The sequence below is a fragment of the Gigantopelta aegis genome, chromosome 8 (genome assembly GCF_016097555.1).
Source record: "Gigantopelta aegis isolate Gae_Host chromosome 8, Gae_host_genome, whole genome shotgun sequence".
NCBI classification, from domain to species: Eukaryota; Metazoa; Mollusca; class Gastropoda; order Neomphalida; family Peltospiridae; genus Gigantopelta; species Gigantopelta aegis.
Window position 1 is genome coordinate 41941779 of NC_054706.1, and position 17895 is coordinate 41959673.

Sequence of the window (17895 nt, forward strand, 5' to 3'; positions counted from 1 at the left end):
TCAGCGTATCCAATTCCACATAACGCATGAAAAAAACGAGTACAGTGTGACGTCACGCACGTGCTGAAATTGACGACCAAAATCGATCTGGAATGCAAAACGGGTGGATCATGAAAGATGCGAATTGCACGTGAAACACTACCAGGCCTGGGTATAAAAGAAACGCCAGACAGCAATGTTCAACTCATTTTACGAGTAGCGATACAACGATGCCACGACTTAACGCTGATTCCAGACATAGAGCTTTGGGGAATTTGGAGGCCGGAATGGATGCCAGGCAGGTTGCACGTGCTTTCGGTGTCCATGTCTCGACAATCTACCGTCTCATAGACCGATTTCTACAGAACAACAACGTCGTCGACCGTCCACATAGCGGCCGTCCCAGAGTGACGTCACAGCGCCAGGACCGTTACATCGTCCGAACTCACATGCGTGATCGGTTCGTACCAGCCACCACAACAGCCCGGCAGACAGTGGGAACCCACAACCGCCCCGTTTCCTACACCACGGTACGACGTCGTCTGATCGCCATCCATCTGAACTGTCGTCGACCGTACATTGGACAACGTCTCACACAGCGACACCGCCTTGCACGACACAACTGGGCTGTTCTGCATCGACAGTGGCGGAACCGACAGTGGCAGAACATCGTCTTCTCCGACGAAAGCCGCTACTGCTTAGATAGGGCCGACGGTCGTATGAGGGTGTGGAGGCGTCGAGGTGAGCGCTTCACAGATGCATGTGTTATGGAGAGGGACCGTTGGGGAGGGCCTTCCGTCATGCTGTGGGGTGCCATATCCTGGGGACGTCGTGTACAACCTGTCATCTTCGACAACAACGGCCGAGGACGCGGCAGGGGCGTCACAGCACAGCGCTACATCGACGAAGTGCTCACGCCTGTGGTGGTGCCTTTTTTCGCGGGTCACCGTCAGATGGTTTACCAGCACGACAACGCCAGGCCACACACGGCACGGGCCACCCAGGCATTCCTGGCACAGCACAACATCATCACAATGGACTGGCCAGCTTTAAGCACGGATCTGAACCCCATCGAGCACTTGTGGGACGAGGTTCAGCGCATGATGAACCAACGCCCTGCTCCCGTGGTGACACAGCAGCAGCTCCGCCAGGCCGTCGTGGACACCTACAACAACGTGCCCAGGGCCTTCATCAGGAACCTCTTCCTCTCCATGGGTAGGTGTGCGGCGGTCATGGCCAGCAATGGCGGACACACCCGCTATTAGTGGACATGTTTGAGTGGCATGTGACGCCATTGAAGAAGCGCCATGGCCTTGACATTTCAAATGACAATGCGACCTCGATTTTTAACATGTCAATAACATGAAACCTCATCTTTACGAATTGTTTAAGTTTTTCATAGAAACGATTATTTTAAGAACTTTGGGACGTATTTCAATGAGTGCACTCAAAACCTCCAATCTATGTATTCGCGTTTCTTTTGGAGTTAAGTATATGTGTATACACAATAATGAAGTACATGTAATATGTTTTGAATGAAAACGTGAAAACTTAAGTGTTTTTGGTCACTCACTATCGTAACCACATTTAGTTAGTCATCTTCATTTAGTGATTACCCTAGACATTTGGCAAGGCATAGTAGACCAAATTGTTTTGGGGCATTTTCACCATTTTCAGGGCACTTGTTTTTCATTAAAAAAAAATACCCAAATAATTAATTGAAATAAACATTAATATAATTTATGTGCTTGCTTTAATATATGAATGGCAAAAGATATAAAAGGCATATTTTATTAATTAATAATACCTTTTTGGGTGTTTTATAAGGGCAATTTTAGAATTGATTAGCGAAAAAGGCTTATTTAATCTCAGGGCGGCATGGTGCTGATTAAGGCAAGATGGCGTTAGACTATTGAGGCATGGTGCTGCATCATGCTAAAACAAGCTAGGGAAAACACTATCATAATTAGAAATAGCATCAGTGATGACATCATCATCATCATCATCATTGCCGTTCCATGAGAAAGCACAGAGCTTTGTCATCTAATTAGCATTTTTTTTTTTATAGCCATGATCTGCATTTGTAGGTTGAATACTTTCTGTTGATAAAACCTGATTATTTCTAAAAAGTGTAAGGAACATTGTATGACAATGATCTTCGAATTTGCTATCCTCAGGCCAGCTTCTCAGCTGCAGAACACTATACAAGCAAAATATAAGAATATTTTTGCTTTGGTGCTTTTGATATTATGATTCATGAGGTAATACCTGTGACGTCACACTGTTCTAGGTGTAGATTATTTTTCAAGAATCAACACCTGAAACAATGCAGGTTGAACTTTTTATACGCTCAGGTCAGGGATTCGAACTCGCTACTGACAGAACTTATTTGTTGTAAACAAGTACAACGCTTTAACCCATGAGGCCAAACATCTGCCTCATCAAATAAACGTAATTTAAGCCTCATAAACCTGATACTAGTGATAGTAATGTATTCTAGCAAAGATTGTCTGACACTAAATTAGAAATCATTTTGCATGCACATCACGCTCAATGCCAGCTATCCACTGCTGAGGATTTTGTGACCGAATCATTCTGGTTAGCTCCAAAAGGATCTTATGGTTTTAGGTGTTTATTTTTGTAAATATTCTTTGCCATTTTAATGAATATTTTAATTAAAAAAGATAAAATAGTAGTTAATTTAACAATCACATAATATGTTATAATGGATTAAATTGGAGAAAGCACTCTTAAGTGTAGATTCATGAAAAATAATAATCTACATCCCTACATACATTCTCCATTAGATAAGTCGAGAACAACCCATATGTTAACGGTCCCTTTAATGACCTTTCTGTCAGCCAAACACTATTACCAGGCAAACATGCATGAACATTTAACATCTGCAGTATATGTTGAGCATTTGGTATGGCTCTTGCCACTGAAAGAGACAAATAGTTCAAGCCCTGAATACTGTCCAAACATGCCTGTCACCAGAGTGGAATATTTAGCTTACATGATAGCCTATAAAAGTTTCTGTAGTAACAGCAGTGCTGGCAAACATGGTATTAATATACTGCTCTGTGGTGGAAACTAAATATTTACATCTTGTTCATTAAGGCTGTATAAAAAAAAAAAAAAATGTGTAGATTTTTTTTTTTAGCTTTATAGACATTTTTTTAAATGGTCCCTTTTTGGTGAATTGGGAAACTAAAATGTTTACACACATTTACACTGGGTCACCCTTCTATTATTGCTTATGCTGGGTGGCAGGCCCTCGGAGTTCACGGAAATTATCATTTCTGGTACCGTGTTGGTGGCGTGTCAGTAAAATCACTGAACCAAAATTTTTGTTTACTATCTTTATTATATCGAGTACATCTATTCAACAAAATTAATATATACTCTGTCAAAAAAGAAACGCATAGGCGATAGGGAAAAAATGTTGCTAAATGACCATGTTTGTTAATGTTCCTGGAATGGGACAGAATGCCTAAATGCACCCTAAAACAAATTTAATGCACGTTGTGGCATGTTGTGTGACAATTGCAGGAAATGGGCGTGAAATGGTCAGATTTTGGCAAATGCACGTAAAACTCAGGGAAAAGATTGGGGTTGTGATGGGTATTTAAAGCTGCAATGCTCGCAATGAAGCCTCATTTCCATTTCGACGTAGATAAGTTACAAGATGCCAAGACTAAGCCTGCTGAATCGAAACATTGCAATAGGCCGCTTCCAGTTAGGTCAGCAGTCGCACGCCACATGAATGTCCATCAGAGCACCATTTCACATCTCTGGGACAGGTACCAGCAGTTTCAATCAGCTGAAGACAGGCCCAGAAGTGGAAGACCTTGCATAACAACTGCAGCACAAGATTGCTACATCATGGTTCCGAGTGTCATGATGTGGGGAGCCATCTTATACACCAGCAGAAGTGAACTTGTGTTCGTACATGGCAACCCGATGGCAGGACAATGCCAGGCCGCATACCGCACGTGTAACAATGGATTTCCTACAGAATGAGATAATTAATGTGCTGCCATGGCCATCAAGATCGCCAGATCTCAACCCCATTGAACATCTATGGGACGAACTGGACAGACGTGTACACCAGCATGACCTGGAGCCTCAGACACTTCTGCAACTGTCACATGCACTACAGCAAGAATGGGCTAGGATTCCACGTGCCTGGATTCAGAGACTCATTCAGTCTATGCCAAGGAGATGTCGCGCGGTGATTGCTGCTGCTGGTGGCCACACACGGTACTGATTTCAGCGCCTTCGTGCGACACTATTTGGTGACGAAAATGCCTCCACTGCCGTCAGTCTATAGCAAGAACATTGTCACATACTCATGTCAAATTTTACTGTAATACAATCATAAATAACGAAATTATGCCACTTTGTATTAGAGAGATAATTCCATGAATATTTCGCCTATGCGTTTCTTTTTTGACGAAGTATATATATAAAACATTTCCGATGGGTTCCCATGATCACAATACACAGAACCAAAAAAGTGTTTCCCATGAAAATTAAAATCCTCTGGCCTAGGGAGGGGGAGGGGGTTGTTAAAAAATGGGGGAAAAACAGTTGTCTAATTCTGCATTACGCTAATGTTGAATGTTGAAAAAAACCCATGATTATTCCTGCTAACTTGGAGCAGCCATTTTGTTTGTTTCCGTCGTGTCCGGTACTCTAGCTTGGAAGGGAAGTGACGTCGGTGCCTACATTTTATCGATAACATTTAACAAAGACTAATATTAGAACAGGTCATGCGTTATGCAGCAGATTGGTAAAAAATGTATCACAATACTCTGTGATGTTAATAATACCAGTATATATACTTTGTGTGGCTAGACAGTGGCAACTATATCAGAAATTGCCATTGCATTGTCTATTATTCTACCAAATATTAGAGCTAGGCAATACCAATTTACCATACCGAGCAAATTTCAAACATAAAAAAAGAGAAGTAAAACACCAAGAATATATCTGACGAATGCAAAAAATAAATAAAAATAGTTTGGCTATAAATAAATAAAGGTTTGTGTATGGAATTTAATTTTATTTAGATAAAATTAGTGGATGAGCCTTAACTCAAGCATGCATTTAAAGCAAAGTATACCGAAAATACCACTTAATATTGGTATTATGTCAATACCGAATACCGTACCGATACTGAGGTGAATCACAAAAAATACTGATGCTGATAATGAACCTCAAAATTTAATACCGCCCAGCTCCACCAAATATACACCTGGCAATCAGGAAATGGGTGGAGGCAAATAAAAGAATATACCAATTAACTAAGTAAACAATAATTTTACCATTTCAGTATGATGCCAGTTTGACAATGGTGATTTATTTTGTATTATTGTAAAATAATTTCTATTTATTGCTGGCTTACTGGAATGGATGTTATTACAGAACATTGTAATGCATGCCTGTTTCATTATCCCACAAAAATCAATAGTGTTCTTCTAAGATATGACTTGTTAAATATTACGTAACAACCTGCTCACCAGGTGACAAATTCAATAGGATGGAACAGAATGGCTGTGCTCATTGTATATATAATAGCCATCACATGTTTACCATTTTATTAATTAAATATACCAATATACTTGTTAATTTTAAGCTCATTTTGATTTTGGACTGGTATTAAAGGAATGGAACAGGTAATTCTTGAAGTTAACATTTGTTTACTTTTTTCAGTTTTTATTGAGACAAAATATTTTATTCTTTCAACGGATTAATCACATAGGTCAGACCCTATTGGGAGGTTACAATTTTTACTGTCCCGACAAAAATTTGCAGGTTCGGTGCATGATCCAAATGGGACCAAGGTTTGTGCCTTGGGAGGGTTGAATTTTAATATTCTAATATAGTTTTATAGAGAAATTGCATTTAATCTGTAATTCCTCCATAACTGTTAGTCTAAGGAAAGCTTACTTAAACCACTGAAAAATAAATAAAATAATAAATTTGGTCATTTTGACCACACCCCACACTCACACCCTGGAAAATGGTAGTTGTGGTAGTTATGCACTCCTCGAGTTGGGGTCAACAATTTACTCTTTGTTATGATTACTCTTGTATTTCAGTGCTCGTTCATTAGCCGATGCCTGTGGTGAAGATGTAAATATACGCAAACTCTGTGACAGTACCAATGTCCCTGAACCTACAGAAGAGGGCGAGAGTCTCCTATCACTAGCCTGTTCTGCAGGATATTATGAATTGGCACAGGTTCGTAAAGTTGTTATATTGCAGAATTATCCATTATTTTTTGTAGAATGGCATTGAATGAATATTTACAATTAAAGCAAAAGATACAAAATCAGGATGGATACACAAAAGGGATAGATACACAAGATCACTGGTTTTTAGCATGTCTACTGGATTAATTGGGGCAAAAACCATGTTGAAGGGTAACTTGGAGAATAATTATAGATCTACGAGAAAATACAGATTTGTTTCGAGTGAATGAATATTGTAAACCTGAGTAAGATAAGGGTTGTACCTCCTCATAGCGAGTTGGTTATTCTCTTTGTTACCCGTTGCCACTATTAACTTATTTTAAAGATAATGATCTCTGTGCTGTCTACAAGAAATCTATCAGCCATTACGTTAAATAACCTTGCGTGCATTATTTGTCATGATGTAAGTTCTTTTTACAGACAAATGTTTACAGACAAAAATAATATGACTATGGTTGCAATACACACAATGTCAAAATCACATTTCAATGCAAGCCAACGAAAAGGCCATTTAACTATAAAAACAATAATTGTATCAGTTAGTTTTGATGTTTGTGCATTAAAATGTTGGTAACACTTCAAGGGATTATTTTTGTGCAAATAATAAATATTGCTTTTGACATTGTTGCCCACAGAAATGGGTATAATTCTTGTAGATTTTACACAATGTCATTAATGAGGTTTTATTATGGGCCGTCCATAATTATCAACATTTTCACGAGCGTACAAACCGTATGCGGGGGGAGGGGGTTACGGGACAGCGTGCACTTCTTTTGAAAGTGAAAAAAGTCGATCAACCTTTTTCCATTTTGGGGATGTACACTTTTGGGGGGGGGGGGGGGGGTGGGGTTGTCAAAAGCGTATTCTTTGTACACTTGTGAAAATGTTGAAAACTATGGATGGCCCCTTAATGATCAGTGGAAATACAATGTTTATTACAATGTTATGAAGTTCCTCATTGTAGTAAAAACTGAACATTAATTTATAAGATTTATATAAACTTGAAGTCAAGTACAAATAACAAAAATTTAAAGTGACCTGTAAGTGTAATACCATAAATATATTAATTATTGCTTACATTTATTGTGTACTTAACATTTTTAGATAGAAAAGTAATTTTTTAAACATTTATATTAAGTCATCATGATTACTATTTAAAAGCATTCAGTCACAGATGGTTGACCTAATAAATGACCCAACAAAGTATTATTTGAAAATATATACATTTGATTTGTGACCAAAAGTACTTTATTTAACCATCTACATAACCACCATATCCAACTTATTATTCATACTTTGTAAAAGAAATAATGGAATTATGTCGAGGGTCCATAATTCAGGGGGTAATAACGACTATTTGGAGTGCAGAGGTGTGATGTATTATTGTTTGAGTCACGTGATGGGCATCCCCATAATAAACGATTTGCCAAGCTTGTGTTACGAGAACACTTCACCGTCCTCTGCGAAGTAGGGTAAATTGAAACAGAAACAATAAAAAGCTAAAGGTGCTAGCAGCAATGAAATAGTCCCCTAGCTGTTATCTAGCATTGTCCAAATATTTAAATTCTGCATCCCCAAAAACCTGTTTAACCTTTAGACTACTGGATTAATTTTTAACAAAAACCACGTTGAGTGGGTACAAGTTTATAATTTTTACTGACATGTATTCACTTAATTGTTTTATAAATACATAAAGTGCATATATGAATTGGTAAGTATTAATTTTGTGGATTTTAAATTTTTAAATGATATTTTAGATCAGTTAATGGTGATTAAAATTAGGCAAAAAAGAAAGAAAAAAAGTCACATTTACTTACGGGCATTTGTGGCCAGCTGTCCAGTATTTATGTCCATTATTCCCTATAACTGTTTTTTTCACCAGATTTACCCCCCCCCCCCCCACCAAAAAACCCCCACAAAACCCCCACAACTACAATGCATATCCCAATATTTGGTGATTTTCATTGTTGTTAAAACGATCAAATTTATTATCAAATTAGCTATCACAATCAGCTATTGATCCCTGAAAATTATCTGCAATTTTCAGTACCGCTAGCTGCATTATTAACTACGACCTATGCAGTAGTTAATAACGAAACTAACGATACAAAAATTCACTTCCTAGCCTAACGATAAGGTTTCTACTATCGCAAACAAATCGGAACAGTGAGTCCAGTGTCATTGTCAGACGGACATAGTATAACGGACACAATTTCGTATGTACCGTAATTTAATAGTTACGATCAACTATCTACCTGCAATGTACAATGCACAACCATTAATCATTCCATAGTACATAGTATATATATATATATATATATATATATACACTTTTCAGACATATTTGCTTTATAATAGTGTAAAAGTGTGTAAATATAAAAGTGTGTCCCCCACTTTTTGGCACATTCCTACATCACTGGTGTCGGGGTTAAGGGAGGGGTCGGGTCATGTGTCCCCGGAAATACATTGAAAACACCCCCAAACATAATATAGCACGTGGAGAAGGGGACTCACATGAAACATTGTATACACTCAGGATAATTCGGAATGTTTTCAAATTATTTTAAATCACTGGCAGGATTCTGCAAGTACGGTTTTGATTGGTGGACATGAGCTCCAACTGGCTGGTGTTAGATCCACATGTAATAGTGGAGCTAATTTTAATTAGATTGGTTTGTTCCAAAAATTACACAGACTTTCGATAACTTTGACAAAATTGTCACACCGTCAAAAGTGAAAAAGATCTACAGTTCTTTTTAATGTAGCCATGAAATGCACTTCACAATATGGATTTTAAAATGGGGCAGAACTGATGGATACATTAAAGTAGTAACTGGGCATGGACACCCATATTCATTCAGAAATTATGGGTTAGAAATAAAGAGCCTGAATTTTGTCATACTTTTTTTGAAACCTGAATTTGGCTACAGATGTTTTGGTCAAATTAGCCAAATTAAACCAGTTTAAACCCTGTGCATCTATATTTTGCCCTAATTTGCCAAGTCTCTATACACGACGGTTGTGTATATAAAATTCAAGGGTACATTACACGGCTGTCGTATACATAAATGAAAATCCTCTGGATTTATCTGGAATTCCGGATTTTTGTGCTTCCCGATTTTGTTCTGTCCATGTTTTATACCAACCTAGCAATCCGGATTTTGTACTTGCCCAGTAGTCAGGGTTTTATACCAACCACCATTTCGGTGATTTCAACATGGCCACAGTTATGTTATCTTTATCACCATTGGTCAGTTTTGATCTCGCGATATCTATGAGCAGTGTAAATGTGCTTACTTGTTTCGACAAAAGCGGCAGCCATTGTTACGTCTGCATCGTTTAAACATATTATTGAATAATACAGTCAAGGACGAAAAATACTTAAGAAAATTAACAAATGATTTTTTTTTTTTAATGTAACATTTAGCCTTAGCGTAAAGCCAAAGACTTGACATAAAATAAATAAAAAAGAACGGTAGAAAACCTTTTTTCGCGGTACATATTTGGTTCAAAATGCAATCTGTTCTTAAATCGCAAAGTTATTCAATATGTCGGACAATGTACTCCACATATTCTTTAAGGTGGACATATTATAACAGCTTTTTAATGACCAAAGTCCCCGGGTATTTTATAACCTTAAAATGATCTAAACTGATAATTAGAAAAAGGATTAGTTTTTTTACTCAGATGCCAGAATATTGTCTTTTAGGCCACTTTATTTTCAACATTTTCTGCAGCCATTCCCTTGTATTATTATTTATAACCTGCTAAACACTGTCATTTAAACAATTTTCTAAATAAGTCGCTGTATTTTTCAGGATTTTTTTTTAGATTGAGCATTCTCATCTATGCACATATATAGCCTCATCACTACTTGGTTTTGCCATGCATTTTCGACTTCTCATAAGAGTTTCAAGATTTAAAACTGAAGCATGACCACTAGTTGTCATGGGATTCCCTCCATGGTTTAATTAAAATGTTTTGGATAATACAATAGCGAGGTTTGGTATTCCAAATGAATGTAATTTCCATTTATAATTCATCTTTTGAGAAATAAGGCCCACTAAATCCATGACTGAATTTTTTTTATTTTTTTTTTAATGCCAATCCAAGGTTGACAGATATATATATATGACATGTAGTCTTCATATAACTTAATGTAATAAAAGTTTTAAAACTTGCAATTTTGTGTTAAATTGTGTACGTTTAGAAAAATAAGTTTTTTAACAAAATCTCTTGCTTCTGCTTTATCTTGACTAAAGGTTGACAGATCTGCTAATAAGTCGCTCACTTGAGCCGTTTTTCGGTGAAGAAAATGTTCATTTCTCCGGCTAGATTAGGTCCTGTTACTAGGAGTTTTGTTATTAAGTTATTTCAGTTACGGACATGATTGGAATGCGTTGCTATTTCGTAGGCCTCTTTGCAGTGACCGTTCAATCATGAATTAAAACATATTTATTTATAAAAAATGTTTTAACGTTTAACCAAAGAAATTCTGCAACATGTCAGAAAGTCAGCTTGTTTGATGATGAACAAAACGCTCTTTGTGTCAAAGATCATGGTTACTTTTAAATAATATAAATTGCACGAACTTCATTTCTCATCCAATTTTCGCTCCAGCCAGTGCACCACGACTGGTACATCAAATGCCATGGTATGTGCTATCTTGTCTATGGCATGGTGCATATAAAAGATCCCTTGCTGCTAATCGAAAAGAATAGCCCATGAAGTGGCGACAGCGGGTTTCCTCTCAATATCTGTGTAGTCCTTAACTATATGTCTGACGCCATATAACCGTAAATTAAATGTGTTGAGTGCGTCGTTAAATAAAATATTTCCTTCCTTCATCCAATTTTCATGAAATTTGACATGCAGGAATAGGATCATGCAATCATGAAGAGATTTGCAGCGTTTCGGATACTATCTTTTAAATAGTAAGGAAAGGATGCCTATTAATGCTTAGTGGACGTCTACACTGGCAGGGAACATTTTGTTCAATATTGCATCGCGATTTGCTACACAAGTTTCAGAGATCGCCACACAATTTTAAAACCATTAAACAATAATTGCTAATCAATTTTTAATTGAATAGAAATATCGCCAATCAAGATTTTGAAAACATAATGTTCCCTGACTGGATACATACTAAAGGGCTTGTGATTATCACAATGGTACAAAGTTTTTAGACATTAATAACAACACATCACAAGATACAGGAAATTAAAAAGATTTCTTGACAGCTTAATGACTGTATTTTACTATATATTGTATTAATTATATGTATAATCATGTTGATGTTTTCTGTCTCAGAATAGATCTCTCTCAAATGTTATTACTAACAATTTGTAGGTTTTGTTGGCAATGAAAGCCAATGTGGAGGACCGTGGAATCAAAGGAGATTGTACACCATTGATGGAAGCAGCAAGTGGAGGCCATGTTGATATAGTTAGACTTTTAATCTCTCACGGCGCTGATGTTGATGCCCAATCATCTGCAGGCATGTTTTCTCAATTTTATTTTATAACCATTTTCAAGATCTATTACAAACCATACAGACATTAAATAAATATAATTTTAAATTTTTACATTCAACTAAGACCAAGAAACTTTCATAGAAATTAAGTATTATAAAAAAAAATCCCTTGCTGCTAATCAGAAAGAGTCCAGTGCATGACAACAACAGGTTTTCTCTGTCATTATCTGTGTGGTCCTTAACGAATTGCCAGGTGTCCTATAACTGTAATTAAAATGGGTTAAGTGTCTCGTTAAAAAAAAAAAAAAATCCTTTGTTCTTAGTGTATGGTAGTTGTCAGTTACTTGTTACACCATCTCTACAGCTATAGTGTCAATCTATGTCATTGTAATTCTTCATAAACCATTGAGAATAACATTTTTGTGCTGCTTAAAATTGTTCTCTTTTTTGGACCTGATCAATGTATGCTTCAGAATAGACATTGCTTTTATTTTGACTTGCCGAATGGATCAAAGAAACAGAACACAAGAAATTGAAACAGTGTTAAACTTTTAGATTACTAATCTCACTGGTTACATTTACTAATCTTACAGAAGATTTGACCTTTATGAACTTAAAGCAAACTTGCATTTTCAGTTTCATTTGTTCTGATGGTGGAGGGGGCGTATTTATGAGTAAAGAAAATTAAGAATAGTTGTCTTCTATATCTTCTAATAATAAGAACAATAAAAACAGGTGAATTTAATGAAGAACAAAGCAGGGTTTCTAGAATTTTCTAAAATCAACTAGCCATGGGATCAGTGATTTTCAAAATCCACTAGCCCTAGTTAAAAATCTACTAGCCCTACCAAAAATACTAAAAAGTAAAAAAAAAAATCCAAAACATTTTTTGTCATTAAGAATGAAAATAGAGCAGGTGAAAATTAAATTATAGACGGTTATTTATCACGATGCGGAAAAACCCCTGATGGTGAATAATTAGTGTTTAGGTCAATTATATGTGGGTCAAGTGACATTGACAATGGTACTAGTTAGGGTCCTCACCAGAACGTTTAAATACCTTGTTATGTGCTCAGATATGTATTTTCAATCATGTTTCACAACTAAGTCATGAATAAATTTCCATTACAATTTTGTTCTTTAAAAATATTTTACAAGCATAATAATTACATGTTGATTTATTATTTTTCATTTGCTATACCAAGAAGAGGCACATGGGCTTAAATGATCACTTGAGTAAATTGCTGACCTCACCTACCACACTCATGCACCATACCCATTTTCTACGGGGGGGTGGGGGGGGTGGGGGGTGGGGGGGGGAGGAGAGAGTCAGAATTACTAAATTCATGATTTAGTTGGAAATGGTCTAGTAGTTGTGAAGAAATTACATTATAAATGCATTTTAAAAAATAATAACTCTAGTAAATTTCACCCCTCCTCAGACACGAACAGGCAGGTCTTTAGCTTGTACCAAAACTGAGGCAGTAAAAAGGGTGCCCAAAATAAGTATGCCCAAATTGTGTACAAAATTTCTAATCTCAAAACATTTCACCTTAAAATAAATGGAATATTAAGATTAAAATAACTTGAAATGCATTTCTGAATATGTACAACTTAACTAGCTATTATTATTACTGCAATAAAAAGACAGTGTTCTCAGAACAGACAAAAAGCCTGTTGTGCCCAAATTACCAAATCAAATCCCATAGACGACAATAGTAACATAAGTGGCTACACCTCCTACCTGCAGCGTATCAATCGACCTAAACACCACAGATATAAATACTACCACCCCTCACACCTAAAGTGAATCGGGAAAAAAACTGCTCATTTCTGAGATAATGGGTAGCGTCTATGACTACCCTAGTTCCACACAAAATTAGAGTACTTGTTATTTGGTTTAGAACTACCTATATGTAAAACATTTTTTTCATAATTTGGCAAAATAAAAAATTGCATAGGCAAGTCATAGTGCTGACAGGATGCCCGAATGGAAAGTAAAAAAAAAAATCCCAAGTGTCCTGCTGTTTATGCCGTTGGGGATGAGGAGGGGAAATTAATGATAGAATCTGTCAAGTAGCTTATTTTCATTATTATTTTGCAGACATGTTGTAATATGCAGTATAGCTAATTTGTATTATTTTGCAGGCAACACACCTTTGCATTATGCAGCATGTGGTGGATTTACCGAAGTTGTACAGGAAATAATAAAAGCAAATGCACGTGTAGAGGTGCATAACGAGAATGGCCATACACCCCTGATGGAAGCTGCGAGTGCTGGACATGTAGAAGTAGCAAGAATCCTGCTAGACAATGGTGCTGGTATAAACACCCACTCAAATGAGTTCAAAGAGAGTGCATTAACACTGGCCTGTTATAAAGGTGAAATTAATATGTCTGCAGTTGCACTGCTATATTTTCTATTGATGCAAAATATTTTCTTTAAACAAATAGTTATATAACTAGTAATAATATTTAATTTTCACATCTTGATTAACATATTAAAGGCTTTTGGATAGGCATGCATATTCAGCGATATTTAATGCACATTTAACTTAAAGCACAAAAACACTACTGTAAACTAAATTGATTAATATACTAATTGTTTACTCTGGTTGTGTAAACTATTTTTATTTTTTTATCTGCCCATTATTATGATATGGCGTTGTGTGTCCATCTCTCCGTACATCTGTCCGTTAACTTGTTCTTGTCTGGACCATATCTTGCATACAGGACCATAAAATTTCACATGTAGGAACAACTTGGGATGGTGGTGTGTAGCATATCATTACTAGTTCACTCTGACCTACTTTTCACGGACCGGCCTCGGTGGCGTCGTGGCAGGCCATCGGTCTACAGGCTGGTAGGTACTGGGTTCGGATCCCAGTCGAGGCATGGGATTTTTAATCCAGATACCGACTCCAAACCCCGAGTGAGTGCTCCGCTAGGCTCAATGGGTAGGTGTAAACCACTTGCACCGACCAGTGATCCATAACTGGTTCAACAAAGGCCATGGTTTGTGCTATCCTGCCTGTGGGAAGCGCAAATAAAAGATCCCTTGCTGCCTGTCGTAAAAAGAGTAGCCTATGTGGCGACAGCGGGTTTCCTCTAGAAACAGTGTTAGAATGACCATATGTTTGACGTCCAATAGCCGATGATAAGATAAAAAATCAATGTGCTCTAGCGGCGTCGTTAAATAAAACAAACTTTACTTTTACTTTTCACGGTCTACTGCACATAACAGTAAATCCTTGTCCGGACCATATCTTGCACACAGATGCATACAGGACCCATCAAACCTCACATGTAGGAACAACTTGGGATGATGGTGTGTCAAGTTCTATTATTAGGTAACTGTGACCTACTTTTCACGGTCTACTGCACATAGCAGTAAATCCTTGTGTGGACCATATCTTGGATACAGATGCATACAGGACCATCAAACCTCACATGTAGGAACAACTTTGGATGGTGGTGTCACATACTATTAGTAGGTCACTGTGACCTACTTTTCACGGTCTACTGCACATAACTGTAAATCCTTTTCTGGACCATATCTTGCATACAGGACCATCAAACCTCACATGTAGGAACAACTTGGGATAGCGGTGTGTCATGTTCTATTACTAGGTCACTGTGACCTACTTTTCACGGTCTACTGTACATAACGGTAAATCCTTGTCCTAATCATATCTTGCAAACAGATGCATACAGAACCATCAAACATCACATATAGGAACAATCTGGGATGGTGGTTGATCCAAAACAAACTGTTCATCCATCCCTTTGCAAAAATTTCGTATACTTAGAATTGAATCATACCCTAACATATTCATTAATATAGATATTGTTTATGGTTTTATTTTTAATTTAAAAAATTGTATCGTATACCAAATTTTTTATTTAAAGTGAGGTTACAGTAGGTGTGAAAAAAAGAATGTGTTTCCAAAAACCAGACCCTACCCTAGAAACAAAAAGGTCCACCCTACATGTATTTTTGTGGATGTAGTACTTCTGGTTTTTTTCTATTTATTTTCATTAATATGTAGGTGAATGAATGTTTGACACCCTAGCACAAAAATTCACATCGACTAATGAATGTCAAACAATAGTAAGTATATGGATAGGATGGAATTAAAAATAAAACAAATATAAAAGTATATATAATTAAAACGTTGTTTAACAAAATGATATAGAAGTAAACGGGTACATAATTAACATTTTATCTGGACCCATAATGGTGAATTTCGTAAAAATAAATACCATACCAATTTTTTTTACAGGTTCTTGGAAACTGATTATCAGACCATTATTGTGTTTGAATTCATTATAAGTAGTAATTCTAATACAACTAGCCTATTTTCCATTGGTTACTTTTTGTGTTAAATTTGTTTGTTGTCTGGGGCAACCAGGATTTAACATGATAAAATTTTGAGCACTCACTGTAACCTGTTGTCACTTAGCCTGTTACGTGGTGTTTTCATTAGTGTCTTAATTTTACATCGTCCATTATGTTTAAATGCTGATACAAATAATTTAAAAACAAATTGCCAATTTCAGATGAAAATGACTTTTTCCCCGTTCATTGTACATTTTTAACACAAAATGGTTCAGACAGGTTCATCAAAAATAATTTTTGACTAGAACAAACTTTTTGGGACTATAAAGTGATAATAAAGACGAAATGGAAATGACTGTCATTTTAAACATTAATTTAACTGCTCTTAAATATTGGCAAATTAGAGAAACCCACAAAAATAATACCCTTTCACATATGAACCTTATTTTATGTATTTCTAAGCATTCATTGAAAATATTCAAGTAAAAGTCATAAAATTGTAGACTTGTCCCCTCAATGTGGCTTTGTCATTCATTAATCCAGGCGAATTCCTTGAAATAATTCAATATGAGATTCAAACACAGCTTCATATCAGTAAATTCCAATAATATCCAGACTATTTTCAACAGAAATTAACAGCAAAAAACCCCAAAAATATCTATATATATTTTTAATTTATCCAATATTACAAAAAAACATTTTCAAAATAGTTTGCCATTAGCTTTCCTCTAAAGTCTGTGACATATTAAGAGAAGAAAAAAATATGACATCATATTGTTTCTTATTACAAGTGTTTTCATTGAATATTGTAAGAAACGAGAATAAATAATTAGGTTTTTAAGATTTTGAGGATTTCTTTTAATAAAAAAACTAAATAATTCTTACAGTTAGCTCTATTGGGTATAGTATTAGAATAGGGATAATACCACTGTGTTTTGTTGTAATGTTTTAATAAAAATATTTGCAGAAGGAAATTGCCACATGTAAAGTTTATTTTGGAACCCAAGTGCATAGTATGAAAAACCCCTAAACAAAACCCCCTAGCAGAATATAGATTTGTTCACTGACACTTTTATGGCTATTAAAATCTTCTAAAATTCAAATTTGTGGGTATGAACAAAATAAAATCATTCTCGAACTGCAAAATCATTCATAATATGTTCTAGCGACTTTATTTTTCATCAGATTTTCATAAAACTTCATATGTAGAGATAAATCTCTTAACAAGTTTGGTATTTGCCTTTCTGTGCCAAAGTCAAAGTCACAATTATTAAAAATAGAATAACGACATCATCGCTCTAGCGACTTCATTTGTCATTCGATTTTCATAAAACTGCATATATAGGAATAGAACCACGATATCTTGAACGAGTTCAGGTTTCGCTTCTGTGAGTTGAAAGTCAAGTTCACTGTTATTTAAAATAGACATACCACATGAGCACTCTAAAAAGCAACTTCATTTATTAACAGATTTTCATGAAACTTCAAATATCTGAATAGTATAATGATATCTTAACGAGTTCGCATTTCACATCTTTGCATTGAAGATCAAGGTCACCATTACAAAAAATAGAAACATAAAGTCACCGCTCTAGAGATTTCATTTATCATTGTAATTTTCATAAAACTTCAAATATAGAAATTGAAACATTTGTGGACATCAAATTGACAATAACAGCCACAAATGTAAAAACTTCACATCATTATGTCCATTTCAAAGTGAAAGGTTTTCCCCAGAAACTGTTGAATGTCTCATGTTTTTGTCTCGCCTTTATGAAGTAAAAAGGGGAGATTTTGTTATTACTTTTGCTATGGTGTGAACTTTGTTAAAGTTTAATGTTAAA

The 17895-nt window shown here is 36.0% G+C and overlaps 1 protein-coding gene across 1 annotated transcript in view; it reads left to right on the forward strand.

Moving 5' to 3' along the window:
• The window catches only part of LOC121378946 (ankyrin repeat and KH domain-containing protein 1-like), a 179734-nt gene that overhangs the window by 34915 nt on the left and 126924 nt on the right, over positions 1–17895 (forward strand). Inside the window, exons 4-6 of the mRNA XM_041507339.1 lie at positions 6087–6228; positions 11589–11736; positions 13861–14094. Of these exons, the coding sequence (XP_041363273.1) occupies positions 6087–6228; positions 11589–11736; positions 13861–14094 (524 nt within the window). The remainder of the gene's footprint in view (positions 1–6086; positions 6229–11588; positions 11737–13860; positions 14095–17895) is intronic.